The sequence below is a fragment of the Trachypithecus francoisi genome, unplaced genomic scaffold, assembly GCF_009764315.1.
Source record: "Trachypithecus francoisi isolate TF-2019V2 unplaced genomic scaffold, Tfra_2.0 Lachesis_group20, whole genome shotgun sequence".
Classification (NCBI taxonomy): Eukaryota; Metazoa; Chordata; class Mammalia; order Primates; family Cercopithecidae; genus Trachypithecus; species Trachypithecus francoisi.
In genome coordinates, this window is record NW_022681466.1 from 13,649,864 (window position 1) to 13,668,782 (window position 18,919).

The 18,919-nt window shown below is 51.0% G+C and overlaps 1 protein-coding gene across 5 annotated transcripts in view; it reads right to left on the reverse strand.

Moving 5' to 3' along the window:
- Nucleotides 1-18,919, reverse strand: part of CCDC57 (coiled-coil domain containing 57) — a 137,535-nt gene that overhangs the window by 75,851 nt on the left and 42,765 nt on the right. For all 5 annotated transcript variants that reach the window (XR_004430300.1, XM_033181676.1, XM_033181674.1 and 2 more), the window contains exons 10-13: nt 13,692-13,854; nt 12,819-12,950; nt 7,918-8,140; nt 6,668-6,820 (exon numbers count right to left, since the gene is read on the reverse strand). Coding sequence is in view for 4 of the 5 variants with exons in the window: in XM_033181676.1 (XP_033037567.1) it covers nt 6,668-6,820; nt 7,918-8,140; nt 12,819-12,950; nt 13,692-13,854 (671 nt within the window). In the remaining variant the exon portion in view is untranslated. The remainder of the gene's footprint in view (nt 1-6,667; nt 6,821-7,917; nt 8,141-12,818; nt 12,951-13,691; nt 13,855-18,919) is intronic.

Sequence of the window (18,919 nt, forward strand, 5' to 3'; positions counted from 1 at the left end):
AGGAATATCAGCACACCAAATCTGTCAAATGATAAAAAGAAGAATCTATCACTACATGTTGAATTCTTCCTGGAACTGCAAGGGTGGTTTAACACGATGGAGACCCTGCAGTCCAACCCCATTTCCCCCAGCTAATCTCAGCTAAAGGCCCAGCCAGAACACAAAAAGCCCCACTAGGGGAAGATTCTGAACGGTGAGAAACAAAGCCTGAGTGTCTAGGGGCCTCGGATCCCAGGGATGGCTGGCAGGGAATCCCTCGTCTCCTTCCTGCACACACTGGCCTGGTGCTAGACAGCCACAACCCAGAGCTTAGACCAAAAAAAAAGGCCGAAGAGAAGCTGCTCCTGGGACCAATGGAGCAGGAAGACGGGGACATGCAGGTGGAGCCCTTGGGATCACACCTGCCCTCCTGCCAGCCCACGGTCCTACAGCCTGATATAGACAAAGGCCATCTCAGCTTCTGGGAGAGCACGTGGGGAGGGTCACAGGAGGAAGGAGGTCTGCATGAAGACCCCCGAGGATCCGCCGTGTAAAACCAGCCAGAATCAACAGAACCAGCACAGCAAAACCTCTGACAACTGGGCCTGGCGGGGGACACTGCCCAGGATTTAATTGGCCACTTGCCAGCTCACGTGTAGGCACAGTAAAATAGCATCATCAAGGCTCTGGAAAGTAATGGACATTCAAACCTCAGCCCACCAGAGTGGGCCAGGATATGCAGTGTGAACCCAGAAAGGCTGACTTAACACAGGTTTAATAAGAACCAGAATTTCATAATGTGACATTCAAAATGTCCATGATACAGTAAAAAATTACAGGAGGCTGCCTGTAATCCCAGCACTTTGGGAGACTGAGGCAGGAGGATCACTTGAGCCAAGGAGTTTCAAAACAGCCTGGGCAATATAGTGAGACCCCATCTCTAATTTAAAAAAAAATACTCGTAATATTAACAACCAAGAAAATCTCAACGTGAATGAAAGAGACAACACCAAGATGACACAGACATTGGAATTATGGGATGAAGATGTTAAAGCAGCCGTTATAACAATACTCAAGCAAGTTACTGGGGATGGTGGAGGTGAGAGAATTGCTTGAAGCCAAGAGTTGAAGATCAGCCTGGGCAACATAGTGAAACCCCATCTCTACAAAAAAAAAAAAAAAAAAAAAACACAAAAATTAGCTAGGCATGGATGGTGGTACGTACCCATAACCCCAGCTCTTCAGGAGTCTGAGGCCAGAGAGTCGCTTGAGCCCAGGAGGTCCAGGCTGCAGTGAGCCATGATCATGCCCACTGCACTCCAGCCTGGGTGACAGAGCAAGACCCTGTCTCTAAAAAAAAATGAACAAATACACAAACAAAAAACTCCAGCAAGCAATTTAATACACTCTAAAAACATATGGCAAAATGAAAGTTCCAGTAAAGTAAGATATAAAGAAAACTAAGGCCAACTGTGATGGCTCATGCCTGTAATCCAAACACTTTGGGAGGCTGAGGCAGGAGGATCAGTTGAGGTCAGGAGATCAAGACCGGCCTGGGCAACATAGTGACACTCCATCTCTACAAATATAAAAAGAAATTAGCGTGGTGTGGTGGTGCACACCTGTAGCCTGTAGTCCCAGTTACTCGGCAAGCTAAGGTGGGAGGGTCCCTCGAGCCCAGGGGGTCAAGGCTGCAGTGAGCTATGACCATACCACCACACTCCAGCCTGGACAACAGAGCAAGGCCCTGTCTCAAAAACAACCACCACAATTAAAAAAAAAAAGAAAAAGAAAACCAAAATGGAAATTTTAGAAACAGCAACAAAAATCTCACTGAATGGGCTTAGCAGCAAAATGGAAATGACAAAAGAAAGAACGGAAGAACCTGAAGAATAGAGGAAAAGGAACTATCCAGTTTGAACGAGAGAGAAAACAAATGGAAAAAAGGGACAAAACACAGCCTCAGGGACCAGCAGGACAATAACAAAAGACCGAACGTTTGTGTCCTCAGAGTCCCCAAAGGAAAGACTGTGGAGCTGAAAAAATACTTGAAAAATAATGGATGAAAACGTCTGAAATTTGGTGAAAGACATAAACCTGCAGATTAATATCAAAAAGAATAAACCAAAGAAATCTATGCCCAGATACAACATAATGAAATTTCTTTCTTTCTTTTTTTTTTTTTTTGAGACGGAGTCTTGCTCTGTCGCCCAGGCTGGAGTGCAGTGGCCGGATCTCAGCTCACTGCAAGCTCCACCTCCCAGGTTTACGCCATTCTCTTGCCTCAGCCTTCCAAGTAGCTGGGACTACAGGCGCCCGCGACCTCGCCCGGCTAGTTTTTTTTTTTTAATTTATTTTTTATTTTTTAGTAGAGACGGGGTTTCACCGTGTTAGCCAGGATGGTCTCGATCTCCTGACCTCGTGATCCGCCCGTCTTGGCCTCCCAAAGTGCTGGGATTACAGGTTTGAGCCACCGCGCCCGGCCTACAACATAATGAAATTTCTGAAAACTAAAGGCAAAAACTCTTTTTTTTTTGAGATGGATTTTTGCTCTTGTTGTCCAGGCTGGAGTGCTATGACATGATCTCGGCTCACTGCAACCTCTGCCTCCTGGGTTCAAGCGATTCTCCTGCCTCAGACTCCCAAATAGCTGGGATTACAGGTGCCTGTCACCACGCCCGGCTAATTTTTGTATTTTCAGTAGAGACAGGGTTTCTCCATTTTGGCCAGGCTGGTCTTGAACTCCTGGCCTCAAGTGATCCACCCGCCTCAGCTTCCCAAAGTGCTGGGATTACAGGCGCCTGCCATCACACCCAGCTAATTTTTGTATTTTTAGTAGAGACGGGGTTTCACCATCTTGGTCAGGCTAGTCTCAAACTCCTGACCTTAAGTGATCCACCCACCCAGCCTCTCAAAGTGCTGGGACTACAGGCATGTGCCACCACGCCCAGCTAATTTTTGTATTTTTAGCAGATACAGGGTTTCACCATGTTGGCCAGGCTGGCCTTCAACTACTGACCTCAGGTGATCCACCTGCCTTGGCCTCCCAAAGTGCTGGGATGACAGGCATGAGGCATGAGCCATGGCGCCCAGCCTGTCAACGTAATTTTAAAAGTCAAGTGTGAAAGAGTGTCTATCACATTCACTTGCCATTAGTTTTCCTTCACTCCTGACGTTCCTAGTTTCCTTCCTTCCGTTGTCTCTAAAGTACCTCCTTCATCAGTTCTTTTAGATCTAGTCTGCTGGTGATAAACTTTTCCTTCATCTGAGAATATCTTTATTCACTCTCATTCCTGAAGAATATTTTTTTTTTTTTTTTTGAGGCGGAGTGTCGCTCTTTCGCCCGGACTGGAGTGCAGTGGCCAGATCTCAGCTCACTGCAAGCTCCGCCTCCCGGGTTTACGCCATTCTCCTGCCTCAGCCTCCCGAGTAGCTGGGACTACAGGCGCCCGCCACCTCGCCCGGCTCGTTTTTGTATTTTTAGTAGAGACGGGGTTTCACCGTGTTAGCCAGGATGGTCTCGATCTCCTGACCTCGTGATCCGCCCGTCTCGGCCTCCCAAAGTGCTGGGATTACAGGCTTGAGCCACCACGCCTGGCCCTGAAGAATATTTTTACTGAATGTATAATTATGGGTTTACAGTTTTTGCTTTCAGTACTTGAAAAATATTATGCCACTTCCTTCTGAAGAGAAATGTGATGACAGCTGCTGCTGAGAACCCACTGCCGCTCCGGTCACAGTCCCCTGTAGGCCATGCATCACTCTCTCTGCATGCTTTCAACAGTCTTTGTCTTTAGGCCAGGTGCAGTGGCTCACACCTATCATTCCAGCACTTTGGGAGGCCAAGGCAAGTGGATCACTTGAGGCCAGGAGTTTGAGACCAGCCTGGCCAACATAGTGAAACCCTGTCTCTGCTAACAATACAAACACTACCAGCTGGGCATGGTGGCACATGCCTGTAACCCTAGCTACTTGGGAGGCTGAGGCACGAGAATCGCTCGAACCCAGGAGGCAGAGGTTGCAGTGAGCCAAGATTGTGCCACTGCACTCCAGCCTAGGCAACAGAGACTCCGCCTCAAATAAAGGAAATTCATTTCAAATATAAAAGACGGAGGTAGGTAAAAAGAAAAAGGGATGAAAAAGTTATACCACGCAAACGCAAATCAAAAGAAAGCTTGAGTGGATTAATTAATATCAGACAAGGGAGACCTCAGAACAAAGAACGTTGCCAGGATAAAGAGGAAGATTACATAACAATACAAGGGTCAATTATCCTAAAGAAAAATAATCCTAGATGTATACACATCTAACAACAAAGATACAAAATATATGAAACAAAAACAAAGAATCATTATTTAAAAAATGAAGATGTATATTAAAACAGGAATAGAGAGAAACTTCCTTAACCTCCCTCCACTACCCCCACTGCAAAAAACCTTCAGCAAAAACGAAACCTAAGAAAGTGAAATGCTGAAAGTCCTTCCTCTGGGATTAGGGAGAAAGACAGCTGTTATGAATATCACACTGGAGAGTTTAGCTAGGGCAATAATGCAAGAAGAAGTAAACAATATCCGCATTGGAAAAGAAAAATAAAACCTCCTTTATTTTATTTTATTTTTTTTGAGACGGAAGCTCGCTCTGTCACTCAGGCTGGAGTGTAGTGGCGCAATCTCGGCTCACTGCAACCTCCACCTCCTGGGTTCAAGCGATTCTCCTACCTCAGCCTCCCAAGTAGCTGGGATTACAGGTGCCCGCCACCACGCCCAGCTAATTTTTTTGTATTTTTAGTGGAGACGGGGTTTCACCATGTTGGCCAGGCTGGTCTCAAACTCCTGACCTCAGGTGATCCGCCCACCTCGGCCTCCCAAAGTGTTGGGATTACAAGTGTGAGCTACCACACCCGGCCAAAACCTCCCTCATTTGAGACAATCTGTGCCAGTGGAGTGTCCTGTCTGGCTCCTCCCTTTCTTTTCCTGCCTCAGGCCTGTAGGTGGGGCCTGCCTCCCCTACCTAAGGGGGACTGTGGCTCCAGCAGGGTGAGGCAGCTGAGTGGAAGGCAGCTAGGCTGGGCTGTCAACCTTGGTGATGCTGGGGAGGTATCCAGGCAGGAGAGGGGCCTCCAAATAGGGGAAGGGGCTGCAGCAGCAATGGGGGATTGGTTACACCAAGAGGACTCGATCAAAGTATGTGTCAGTGAGAAGGGGCGAGCCAGGTTTCTCATTGTTGGAAAAGGAAGTTAGAATAACGAAAAAGAATGCTAGAATGCTAGAATGAACCTTTTGATGTTTGACTAACCACAATGGAATAGATTAGCCTGTGAGTTTGTCTTGAAATGAAGACCATCCATTCACCAAAGACACCAGTGAAGGAATAAAAGGCAAAGCAACCCATAAAACCAGTGCAAGGCTCATATTCAGAATCAAATACCCTAAAAACAATCTATGACAAAAGGCAGATCATCCAATAAAACATGGGCAAAAAACATGGCCTGGAGCTTCAAAAGAGAGGCTGTCAGAAGGCCAATTCTATGGACTGAACTGTGTCCCCTAAAATTGACAGGTTGAAGCTCTAACCCCGAACATGATTGTATTTGGAGACAGGGTCTTTGAGGAGGCAGTTAAGGTTACATGAGGTCCTAAGGCTGGGGCCCTGGACTGTTCTTATAAGAAGAAGAGCCGGGCGCGGCAGCTCACGCCTGTCATCCCAGCACTTTGGGAGGCTGAGGCAGGCAGATCACGAGGTCAGGAGTTCGAGAGCTGCCTAACATGGTGAAACCCCATCTCTACTAAAAATACAAAAATTAGCCGGGTGTGGTGGTGTGCACCTGTAATCCCAGCTACTTAGGAGGCTGAGGCAGGAGAATCGCTTGAACCCGGGAGGTGGAGGCTGCAGTGAGCTAAGGTCACACCACTGCACTCCAGCCTGGGTGACAGAGCAAGACTCTGTCCCCCTCCAAAAAAAAAGAAGAGGAAGAGACACCAGGAGTGAGCACGCAGCGGGGAGGAGCCATGTGAGCACGCAAGGGAGAGGCCACATGAGGGCGCAGGGGACAGGGTGCTGTCTGCAAGCCACAGAGAGACCTCAGGAGGAACCCACCCTGCCGGCAGCCTGATCTCTGACATCCAGACTCCAGACGTGAGAAAATAAATACCCGTTGTTTAAGCCACCCAGGCTGTGGTGTTGAGTTATGGCAGCCCTAGCCAATCATACACCAATGCACACAGGAAAGATGTTCAATCCCACGAATCTCATGAAATTTGCAAATTAAACCAAAATAGGATGTGCTACGTGTCCACTAGAGGGAACAGAAGGAGCCACTGACCATGTAAGTGCGGGTGTGCATGCAGCACCATGGCTGCCTCGCACGCTGATGGAGTGTAAATTGTAGGGATGCTTCGGAGAAGAATCTGGCATTATCAAGTGAAACACAGTGTAGGTCTGAAGACGCCAGAGAGAGCACAGGTGCCACAGAATTCCATTCACACCGAAACAGGGAACGCTAACTGCAGTGAGGAGCCAGGGCACGTGGGCTCTGGAGGGAGCACAAGGGGCTGCCGGGCTGGATGACACTGCCCCGACGTCTGCAATAGCCTCAAGCTGTCTATTTGCTGTGAGTGGACTTTCTGCAGGGGTCAGATTTCAGTTTATAAAGGGACAGCAAGTAGCCCAGTGAGATGCGGACTCTCACCAGTTGTCTCTGTTGAGGTGCGGACGCTGGGCTGAAACTCAGCACGAGGTGAGGACATCTTTAAAGGATCCAGCACATCTTCTAGATGCTCTTCTAGAGTTTTAAACTTATGCTTTAGAGTTCGTATTTCTGCTTCAAGGGCCAGAACATAATCTGCCAAAAAAAGCCCAGTGAATATAACACACACACACATCCTTTTGCACCGCCCTCCTGTGAGCACCAGCTCAGGGAGCTGATGCCAGCTCGTGCCCACTGCCTCACTGTGCATGTCCTCCTGTCCTCCCCACACGAGAGCTTCACAGCAGTTTCCACACTCTCTGTGTGTGTCAGACTGAAAGACCTTCCCTCCCCTCAATGGCCAGAGTGTGCCAGCCAGAGATCAGCACAGTCTCCGCGCTCTCCATGAAGGGCTTGCGATCAGGAGCAAATGTTTCACCTGCCGCCTGCCCACGTGCCTCTGTGCGAGGGGCCAAGTCCCACCTCGAGAACGGAAGCTCTGCATCCATCCCGGCATCCGCCCACCCACAGCCACTCATGGGGTTCCAGGGCATCGGGCAGCCCTCATCAGCTCTGCATGGACACTTCTCTGGAGGAAAGGCCTGTGGTCCACCAGCCCCTGCTACCAACCCACTCTGGGACAGCACGACACCAAGCCAGCCCTGGTTGAGGTCTAAAACAGGTTTTTTAAGTGTGTCAAGCAGGTACCCTCATTTTTTCCTTCTACTTTACAAGTATAAAAGCTTTCTGGTATAAAACTGAAGATTCCGGCCGGGCGCGGTGGCTCAAGCCTGTAATCCCAGCACTTTGGGAGGCCAAGACAGGCGGATCACGAGGTCAGGAGATTGAGACCATCCTGGCTAACATGGTGAAACCCCGTCTCTACTAAAAAATACAAAAAACTAGCCGGGCGAGGTGGCGGGCGCCTGTAGTCCCAGCTACTGGGGAGGCTGAGGCAGGAGAATGGCGTGAACCCAGGAGGCGGAGCTTGCAGTGAGCTGAGATCCGGCCACTGCACTCCAGCCTGGGCGGCAGAGCGAGATTCCATCTCAAAAAAAAAAAAAAAAGCTGAAGATTCCTTCTCTTGGAGAAAAAGCAGTTTTCATGCTTTGAATTTATTACAGGGGATGTTAACTTACAGGACTCTGAAATGAAGCCTCCTTGAAGCCAGTCGAGACCCATGCTCCTGTCTGTCCTCCTCCCTCCCTCTCCCACTTCCCCTCCCGCTCTGTCCCTTCCTCCCTGTTACTCACCAGGAGTGGCGGTGTCTCCCCCAGCCTTTGGGTCAGGCTGGTTTGCATCTGTGCTCTCTGCCGCTGTCTGGACGGGAGGAGGAATCTGATGGCTTAGAGCCTCCATTTCTTTCCTCATCTGGGCAATCGCACTTCGCAAGCTCGTGTTCTGCTCTCGGAGCCGCTGGATCTCATTGGATGGAAAGTCTTTACTTATTTCTTCTTCATGCTGCCCGAGGAGCATCTGTCAAATGCAAGGAAAAATGACTACAAAAAGATGAACGGTTCCCCAGCTCGTCCTGGCAGACTGCGCCTCCGCCCTCCCTGCGCCCCTCTCAGGGCCAGTCCCCTGCTTGAGCTTGGCCTGTGGTCCCTCCCCCTCCCCGGGGTTGTGATATCCCTCCTTCCTGGCCTGACAGAGGTGCAAACATGACACTCAAATTCCTGAAGCCTTCCATACTGTTGCGATCCCTAGAGTGTCAAATCCACAGAGGCAGAAAGTGGAATGGGGGTGCTGGGGCTGGGGGCGGGGAGGGGGAGCCCGTGTTTCTGGGGACAGAGCTTCAGTTTGGGAAGAGGAGAACGTTCTGGAGAAGGGTGGTGTGAGGGCTGCATCTCCGTGTGAATGCACTTCACGCTGCTGAACGGTGCACCAAAAAATAAAGTGGCCAGCTTTGCGTTATGTATACTTTAGTACAGTCAAACATCCACTGAATAGGATGAAGAGCAGGTTCGGAGCACACAGAAGAAAAGGTAGTGAATATAAACACCAGGCACCAGAAAATACCCAAACTGAAGCTCAGAAGGAAAAGGGCCAAAGACGAAAAAATGAGGAGAGCTCTGGAGACCAGAAACAAGGTGCACAAGGAACCAGGAGCCCAGACGAACACGAAGGCAGCAGACGCGTCTACGACGAGGCCAAACATGTTACAAATGCGATGAAAACCGTACACCACAGATGACGAAGCTCAGTGAAGCCTAAGCAGGATAAACAGAAAGAAGATCATACCAGAGAGCATTGCAAAATCAAACTGCTGAAAAATCACCAACACAATGGAAACTCTACAAGCAACCAGAGAAGAGAGACATGTTACACTCCGGTCAAAGGGCAGGCATAGGGATGACAGAGCTCACAAGGAGCCCCCAAGGTGGGAGGACAACAAGGCGAGGTGGCTCTGGTGCAGGAGGAGAGGCAGGCCCCACCCACCCGGTTCTGGGTGAGGAGTGTCCTTCTCTAACCAAAGGTGGGGGCACTTCTGCCTCCGACCAGGAGGGACTCGCCGCTATGAGTCTTTCCCTCTGGCTGTGAACAACTAGAACAGCAGACACATTAGAGGAAACACCTGCTTCCAGACGCCAGCACAGACCCCGGATACCAGAGAGGGAAACAAAGTCCCAGGGCTCTGGCCCAGCTCAACCATGAGTCCAGCCAAGATGTGTGCAAAAGGCACAGCTTCCTCTCCTGCGGAGCCACCCTGAGGGATGCAGAGCCTGTTCCCCGCGCCGCACTCCGTGAATACAAGCCTGAAGCAAGACCTGGACCCCTTCCCAGGGTGCTCTGACTCCCTGGCCCACGGGCTCCTCCATGCTCACCAGCAAGGCCAGCTGGCCTGGGCTCCCAGGAGGAGAGCTTCACACGCCGTGCTTAAGGGTGGAGAGAGGCCGGGCGCGGTGGCTCAAGCCTGTAATCCCAGCACTTTGGGAGGCCGAGACGGGCGGATCACGAGGTCAAGAGATCGAGACCATCCTGGCTAACACAGTGAAACCCCGTCTCTACTAAAAATACAAAAACTAGCCGGGCGAGGTGGCGGGCGCCTGTAGTCCCAGCTACTCAGGAGGCTGAGGCAGGAGAATGGCGTAAACCCGGGAGGCGGAGCTTGCAGTGAGCTGAGATCCCGCCACTGCACTCCAGTCCGGGCGACAGAGCGAGACTCTGCCTCAAAAAAAAAAAAAAAAAAAAGGTGGAGAGAATGCGAACAGAACATGAACCTCAACTGGCAGTTTAGAAACGGAGACAGTAAACTGCCCACCGCAGCGCCGTGATAACACTGGTGAACAACGTGAAGGACCATTGGTGAGAAAATTCCTAGGTGCGTGACGGTGTGGCCACTTGATAAAATATGCAGACATTTAGATTCTGTTTGTGAAGAATTGTAATGACATGGGAATATATTTATGGTAGAACCAAAATGAAGAAAGACTTCTCCTGGAGAAACAGTCGCATGAGGGGCAGACCGCCGAAGGCCGCGCTCGACCTGGCCAGCTACAGACTGGGATACTGAGTGCTCACGGGCTTACCAGGCTCTGTCCTAGGATGCGCTGAGGGTGCTGGCCGCATGACCTCACTGGCTGCGCATTCCCGCCACAGCCGCAAGCAAGGCTCAGAGGGCTCGGCAGTGTGAAAGGAAAATCTCATTAAGCTAAAGGGAAAAGTCAAGCTGGGAACTGCTCAGGGCAAACCTGCCTCCCATTCTATTCAGTCACCCTCTGCTCACTGAGGTGAATGCATATCTCACTGCCTCCTTTGGAGAGGCTCATCAGAAACTCAAAAGAATGTAACCATCTGTCTCTTATCTACCTATGACCTGGAAGCCCTCTCCCCACTTCAAGTTGTCCCGCCTCTCCAGATGGAACCACTGTTCATCTTACATGGTGATTGATGACTCACGTCTCCCTACAATGTATAAAACCAAACTGTGCTCTGACCATCTGGGGCACATGTCATCGGGACCTCCTGAGGCTGTGTCGGGGGGTGCATCCTCAACCTTCGCAAAATAAACCTTCTAAATTCACTGAGACCTGTCTGAGATTTTCTGGGTTCACACTTTGGTAACCACAGGGAGATTCTGAGTGGAGATGCCTCTGACCTTTGACAAAACTCCTATCAGTACTTGGTACTGGAATAAGCCAACTTTATGGCTCAAACCAACAGGACAATTTGCCGAGGTCTGGGAGCACCCCCTCCAGAGAATCCGATCTCCCCAAATTTGGTCAAGATTTACAGTTCATTTTGCTGTACAATATTGGCAGAAGAGCTGAGGCAGGACTTGCTTGTCTGTTAGAGAGCAGTCTTCAGCCTGAGACCCATTCCCTAGGTAAGTAACTGAATTGGCATTTGTCTTGGCTAAAGTTAAGATTAACAACCAAGCCGGGCATGGTGGCTCACGCCTGTAATCCCAGCACTTTGGGAGGCCGAGGCAGGCAGATGACCTGAGGTCAGAGTTCGAGACCAGCCTGACCAACATGGAGAAGCCCCATCTCTACTAAAAATACAAAATTAGCCGGGCGTGGTGGCGCTCACCTGTAATCCAAGCACTTTGGGAGCCGAGGCAGGCAAATCACCTGGGTCAGGAGTTTGAGATCAGCCTGATCAACATGCAGAAACCCCATCTCTACTAAAAATGCAAAAAATTAGCCAGGCATGGTGGTACGCATCTGTGGTCCCAGCTACTCGGGAGGCGGAGGCAGGAGAATCACTTGAACCCGGGAGGCGGAGGGTGCGGTGAGCAGAGATCATGCCATTGCTCTCCAGCCTGGGCAACAAGAGCAAAACTCCGTCTCAAAAAAAAAAAAAAAAAAAAAAGCCAGGTGCGGTGGCTCATGCCTGTAACCCCAGCTACTTGGGAGGCTGAGGCAGGAGAATCACTTGAACCCGGGAGGTGGCGGGGGTGGTGGTGCAGTGAGCTGAGATCACGCCACTGCACTCCAGCCTGAGTGACAAGAGCAAAACTCTGTCTAAAAACAAACAAACAAACAAACAAAAAAACTCTAAAAATTAGCCAGGCATGGTGATGCGCATCTGTAATCCCAGCTACTTGGGCAGCTGAGATGGGAGGATTGCTTGAGCCTAGGGATAGGAGGAGATTGCAGTGAGCTGAGATTGCACCACTGCACTTTAGCCTGGATGACAAAGCGCAATCCTGTCTCAAAACAAATGAGTAAAAACCACATGAATGAAGCACGAGCTAGGAACAATCTTCATACCAGTTAGGATCTGAGTCCTAAGTACACTAGGCTGCCTTGGCACTCTTGGAGGAAGCCCTGCCCATCTAGGCCCTTCATGACAAGCCAAGCCTCAGGCAGAGAAGCGAATCGAACAGGAGAGAATGCACACCAGCGGTGGCTTTGTGTGGGGAGGTGGGACCAGCAGGGGGCAGGGACTCTCGGGTGGTCGTGTTGCGGTGGTTGTGTTGCGGTGGTCGTGTTGTGGTAAGGGTGCTTGGGCACATTGATGTGTCGACTGCACTGACCTGTGTGCTCCAGGCCTGCGTACACTCTACTGCATGTACCACACCCCCACGGAAAAAGAAAAGCCATCTGCAGGCCTAGGGTAGTCCTCCCATGCTGGGCCCTCTGTGCTCTCCCCCAGCCTCCTACAGCCCTGTACCCCACTCCCATCTGCCTGTGGACCCAGCTCTGTTCTGATGAGCTGTGACAACTCAGGCAAGCTCCTCAGTGTCGCCATGTCTCAGTGGACATGGTGCCAACCTCCAAGATGAAATGAGTGGAGGGACGTCAAGGCCTAAGGGCAAACCCTGGCATAGGATGAGTACTTAACTACTGACCACTAACGTCACTGCCCAACAAAATCAGGAGTGGTGATGACAGATTCCTAGCATAAAATGACCTGCTGTGACGGTCCTCAGGCAATACCATAAGAACAAACTCACATGAACGTCTGCTATCTAGTAATATTTGGATTTGGGATTTTTAAAGCTTTCGAACATGAAAGATACAAAGAAGCCCGAGTTCACCTTAACTCTCTCAAGCTTCCGACTTAACCCTTGTTTGTGCAACAGGTCATTTAAAAAGAACACAACTGAAAGACTTAACTCCAGTCTTGGTAGGATTTGGGGATCCAGTCCTATTTTCCCACTGCTGCTGTTGAGCAAAGTCTCAAAGAGCAGGCTGGGCACTCTCACCTGTGCCCCTGGTCCGGGGAGCCCATGCATCCTCAGGGCCTGCACGGCCTGGTCTCGTTCCAGGGTCACGGCCTTCAGCACCACCTCCTGCTCCCGTAGCGCCCGCTCTGTCTCCTGCAGCTTGGCAGCAACCTGGGAATGACGCTGGGACTCAGTCCCTGTGTGGATGATGGGGCAGCTCCCATGCCTGCTGAGGCTCCAACAGCACACATAGGTGGGAGATGCTCAGAGCACCAGGCTCCCCACTGCGGCCAGGCCACCAAACCCTTCCTGCCACCCACACCCCTGGCTGTCCTTGCAGGCCAGCGGGGATCATGGGATCATGCAACACTACTTAAACCACGAGGCTGGCCAGCTACAGAAACCGCTTATGCAAGAAAGTCACGGTGGGTGGACGGGCGGGGCGCATTTTTATTACTGTAATTTTTGTTGCTACACAGCATACTGCTCAGTGAGGTTTAGTGTTTTCAAATTTAAAGAACCATTTGGGCCGGGCGTGGTGGCTCAAGCCTGTAATCCCAGCACTTTGGGAGGCCGAGACGGGCGGATCACGAGGTCAGGAGATCGAGACCATCCTGGCTAACCCGGTGAAACCCCGTCTCTACTAAAAAATACAAAACACTAGCCGGGCGAGGTGGCGGGTGCCTGTAGTCCCAGCTACTCGGAAGGCTGAGGCAGGAGAATGGCGTAAACCCGGGAGGCGGAGCTTGCAGTGAGCTGAGATTCAGCCACTGCACTCCAGCCTGGGCGACAGAGCGAGACCCTGTCTCAGAAAAAAAAAAAGAACCATTTGGTGAGAACCAGACCCATCCTGCCCAGCCCCACCTCTGCAGAGGCGCCGAGAAGGCCCCAGGCCCTGGTGGCCCCACACACCTGACTTTTTGCCGTGGTCAGACCCTGAATCAGGGCCTCTGACTTTTGGATCTGGTCCCTTTCAATGTCGTCACAGCGGCGCTGCCAGTCCAAGCCCAGCTGCACCTGATCACGCTCCAGGCTCCGCTCCCTTTCCACCGCCAGGGACAGCTGTTGCTTGTACCTAAGGACACGTCCAACCGCCCAGCATTAATGCTTCCTGAGGAGGAAGCATTCCACAGGAAAAGTGGAGGAGTGACGGGAAAGGCAGGGCTGCCGCTGTCCCTCCTGCTATCACGCGGCCTGCGCTGGCCTGACGTGCTCTGGGCTCCCGTGGATGGGCACACAGGGGTGCCCAATAAGATGAGCAGGCGCCAAGGATGGCCGGATGCCGGAGAAAACCCAACATGATGGAGGAGGGCGATGGATGAGGGGGATGCGCACAAAAACAGAAGAACCAGCAAGCAGGAAGAGAGGGAGGAAAGCAACAACCTTAAAAGATCATAAACTGGTTATGCACAAAGGAACGGAGCTACGAAAGCAAGCAGAGCAGGGTGGACCCAGCCACGGGGCGGGCAGGGCTGGGAGAGGCCCCAGAGCAAGCGCAAAGGGACAGAGGGCTGGAAACACAGGAACCCGGGGCTTCCTCCAGAAGACCAGCATCTTAGATCAGAATGGAGGGAGGAAGCCACCCAGGATGTAAAGGGGCAGGTCCACCAGGACAGAGCAGATGCCAGCCTTCAGAGAGCTCTAGAGACCCCACACGCACACAGTAAGGGGCAACGTCACAGTACGAAGGACAGAGCAGACGCCAGCCTTCAGAGAGCTCTAGGGACCCCACACGCACACCGTAAGGGGCAACGTCACAGTACGAAGGACAAAAGAAAAGTCTACAGGGGAAAAAGAACAAAAATTGGACGGGGACTAGGCTTGACACCAGCAACTCTGGGACAGAAGGCCATGGGGCCACACTTTGGGGGCAGAATTCCAGGCTGTGGGCGATCCTGTGATGGGGAGAGGTCCCTCCTGTCCGAGGCAGTGACGCAGAGATGGTGGCATGGCTCTGCATGGGAGGGAGACTCTCCTGCTGGCCTCATTGCACCGGTAAACTTCAGGGAGTTTGAATGATAGCAATGGAGCCATCATATTGAGAGGGTCCCTGGAGGGGCTGTGTGGCCAGGGCTGAGGATGCCTCTAGGGTGGAGAGTGACCCTGGCTGTCAGCCAGCGAGGGAATGGAGGCCTCGGCCCCACAGCTGCAGGGACTGAATTCTGCCAACAGCTGGGTGAGTCTGGAAGGGCCCTGGGCCTCCAAGGAGAGGCAGGCCCGGCCATCATTGATTCTAGCCTGGAGAGACCCTGAGCTGGGAACGGCTGAGCCCTGCCTAGGCCCTGGCCCCAGAACCTGAGATAATAAATGGGTGTTTAAAGTAGTTAAGCTGCTAAGTTTGTGGTAATTTATACACAATATGTTCTTGTTTTTGTTTAATTATTTTTATGGTTTTTTTTTTTTTTTTTTGGATACAGAGTCTTGCTGTGTCACCCAGGCTGGAGTGCAGTGGCGTGATCTTGGCTCAGTACAGCCTCTACCTCCTGGGCTCCAGCAGTCCTCCTGCCTCAGCCTCTTGAGTAGCTGGGACTACAGGTGCATACCACCACGCCTAGCTAATTTTTTTTTTTTTGAGACGGAGTCTCGCTCTGTCTCCCAGGCTGGAGTGCATTGGCCGGATCTCAGCTTACTGCAAGCTCCGCCTCCCAGGTTCACGCCATTCTCCTGCCTCAGCCTCCCGAGTAGCTGGGACTACAGGCGCCCGCCACTTCGCCCGGCTAGATTTTTGTATTTTTTAGTAGAGACGGGGTTTCACCGTGTTAGCCAGGATGGTCTCGATCTCCTGACCTCGTGATCCACCCGTCTCGGCCTCCCAAAGTGCTGGGATTACAGGCTTGAGCCACCGCGCCCGGCCACCTAGCTAATTTTTGTATCTGTCATAGAAACAGGGTTTCGCCATGTTGCCCTGGCTGATCTCAAACTCCTGGGCTCAAGCCACCTGCCCGCCTTGGCCTCCCAAAGTGCTGGGATTACATGTGTGAGCCACCACGCCCGGCTACACATACTTTTTTTTTCTTTTGAGATTGAGTCTGGCTCTGTCACCCAGGCTGGAGTGCAGTGGTGTGATCTCAGCTCGCTGCAAGCTCTGCCTCCCAGGTTCACGCCATTCTCCTGCCTCAGTCTCCCGAGTAGCTGGGACTACAGGTGCCTGGCAACACGCCCAGCTAATTTTTTGTATTTTTAGTAGAGATGGGGTTTCACCGTGTTAGTCAGGACGGTCTTGAACTCCTGACCTTGTGATCCACCTGCCTCAGCCTCCCAAACTGCTGGGATTACAGGCGTGAGTTACCGCGCCTGGCCCCACACATACATTTTTAAATGCCTGTAACTGCAAAAATAAATAAATCTGTAACACGACACAGCAGCTGTCACCACGCCTATCTTCCCACTTCAAACAAATGGGACACTGGGCAGAAAATGGGGCATGGCTTTCACAGAGTGAACGACAAACACACAAGCAGTGCGGGGCCCAGGTCCCTCAGAGAAGGTCCTCACGAGATGGACCCACTCGCCTCCCGGCTTCTCTCCACAGGCCCTTCCGGGTCCCCACAGGGACGTGAACCATGCAGAGCACGGTGTTCTTGCTGTGAGGAGAAGACAAAGACTGGAGTTTGGAGAAGCTGAAGTGGCTGAAGTGATGAGGCAGAGTGGCAGAAAGGAGGGGATCCCGGGATCTGTGCAGGGATCTCCTAGAAGTTGTGGCTGACAGCCACGTGCAAAAATACACAGGAGAAGCCCACATGGGCTGGGCCAAGAGCAACTCGTGGGAACGGAGCAGCCAGCAGAGAGCTCCACGTGCGCTCATTCCCAGAGCTCGACAGGACGGCCGGCAGAGCGTCCTTGGAGCTCTCTCTCCAGGGCACGCAGTGGGGTCTGGGAGAGTCATGGTGCTGAGTCAGCCCTGGTGAAAAGGCTTCTCCAGACCTGCCCCACCTGCCCTCGCACCAATTTTTAAAAAGTCTCAAAAGGGTCAAGCTGCCATGTAAATACTTAACTGCAGCCAAACAAAAAACACCACAGCCAAATCCAGACACTTGCCAACATCCTATTCACCATGTCTGACATCCAGTGAAAACTTATCAGATGGGCAAGGAAGTACAAAAAAAATGTAGCTCTCGGCCGGGCGCGGTGGCTCAAGCCTGTAATCCCAGCACTTTGGGAGGCCGAGACGGGCGGATCACAAGGTCAGGAGATCGAGACCATCCTGGCTAACACGGTGAAACCCCGTCTCTACTAAAAATACAAAAAAACTAGCCGGGCGAGGTGGCGGGCGCCTGTAGTCCCAGCTACTCCGGAGGCTGAAGCGGGAGAATGGCGTGGGCCCGGGAGGCGGAGCTTGCAGTGAGCCGAGATCCGGCCACTGCACTCCAGCCTGGGCGACAGAGCAAGACTCCGTCTCAAAAAAAAAAAAAAAAAAAAAAAATGTAGCTCTCTCCAGTAGAAAAATCAGCCAATAGAAACAGACTCAGAAATAAAGATATGATGGAATTAGACAAATACATTTAAGCAGCCATTAAAATAAGTTCAGAGATTTAAAGGCAACCGTGCACATAATGAGGAGAGAAATTAAATGTATAAAAAAGTCTAAATATTGCAATATGTGCTGTTTTCTTTCAGTGAATGGAAGAGTTTAACAAAGAAAGAACATTGGAATCAAGAGTTGAGAATGTAAGCCAGATGCATTGGCTCACACCTGTCATCCCACCACTTTGGGAGGTCAAGGCAGGTGGATCACCTGAAGTCAGGAGTTCAAGACCAGCCTGGCCAACATGGTGAAACCCCGTCTCTACTAAAAATACAAAAATTAGCCAGGTGTAGTGGCGCGTACCTGTAATCCCAGCTACTCTAGAGGCTGACACAGGAGAACTGCTTGTACCCAGGAGGTGGAGGTTGTAGTGAGCTGAGATTGCGCCACTGCACTCCAGCCTGGGCGACAGAGTGAGACTCTATCTCAAAAAAAAAAAAAAGAAAAAAAAAATTGAGAACTTTATCACAACATGTTTCTTTTCTTCTGCATTAGCTTGTATTATGAGCATTTTCTACATACACAAGTAATACGTAAATCTAAGTGTGCTTTCTTGAAGATAATATTTCATACTGTTTAATTTCAGTCAGTGGAAGTATTTAACAACAACAAAAAAGAATGCTGGGGCCGGGCGCGGTGGCTCAAGCCTGTAATCCCAGCACTTTGGGAGGCCGAGACGGGCGGATCACGAGGTCAGGAGATCGAGACCATCCTGGCGAACACGGTGAAACCCCGTCTCTACTAAAAAATACAGAAAACTAGCCGGGCGAGGTGGCGGGCGCCTGTAGTCCCAGCTACTCGGGAGGCTGAGGCAGGAGAATGGCATAAACCCGGGAGGCGGAGCTTGCAGTGAGCTGAGATCCGGCCACTGCACTCCAGCCTGGGCGACAGAGCGAAACTCCGTCTCAAAAAAAAAAAAAAAAAAAAGAATGCTGGAAGAGCTAAGAACATTATTACAACATGTTTATTTCAGCATTGGTACTATTCCTTTTTTTTTTTTTTGATACCAAGGCTCGCTCTGTCGCCCAGGCTGGAGTGCAGTAGCACCATCTTGGCTCACTGCAGCCTCTACCTTCTGGGTTCAAGTGATTCTCCTGCCTCAGCCTCCAGAGTAGCTGGGATTACAGGCATCCGCCACCACGCCCGGCTAAGTTTTTGTGTTTTTAGTAGAGAAGGGGTTTCACCATGTTGATCAGGCTAGTCTCCAATTCCTGCCCTCAAATGATCCACCTGCCTTGGCCTCCCAAAGTGCTGGGATTACAGGTGTGAGCCACTGCGCCTGGCCGGTAATTTTTTTTTTAGACAGAGTCTTGGTCTATTGCCCAGGCTGGAGTGTAGTCACACGACCAAATACCTTTCAACTATGAAAGGAAACACTGTCAACCTAGAATTTCTCATCTAGTGAAGATGCTCCTCAAAAATATGGAGACAAAGTTTCAGACAAACAAAAGCTGAGATGATTCCTGAGCAGCACATCCGCACCACAAGGTATATTAAAGGAAGGGCTGAGGCTGAAGGAAAATAATACTACACGGAAACCTTATATCTGATTTGTAAAAAATGAAGAACATCAGAAAAAAATATTAGAAAAGGTATAAAACTTTTTCTTTCTCGT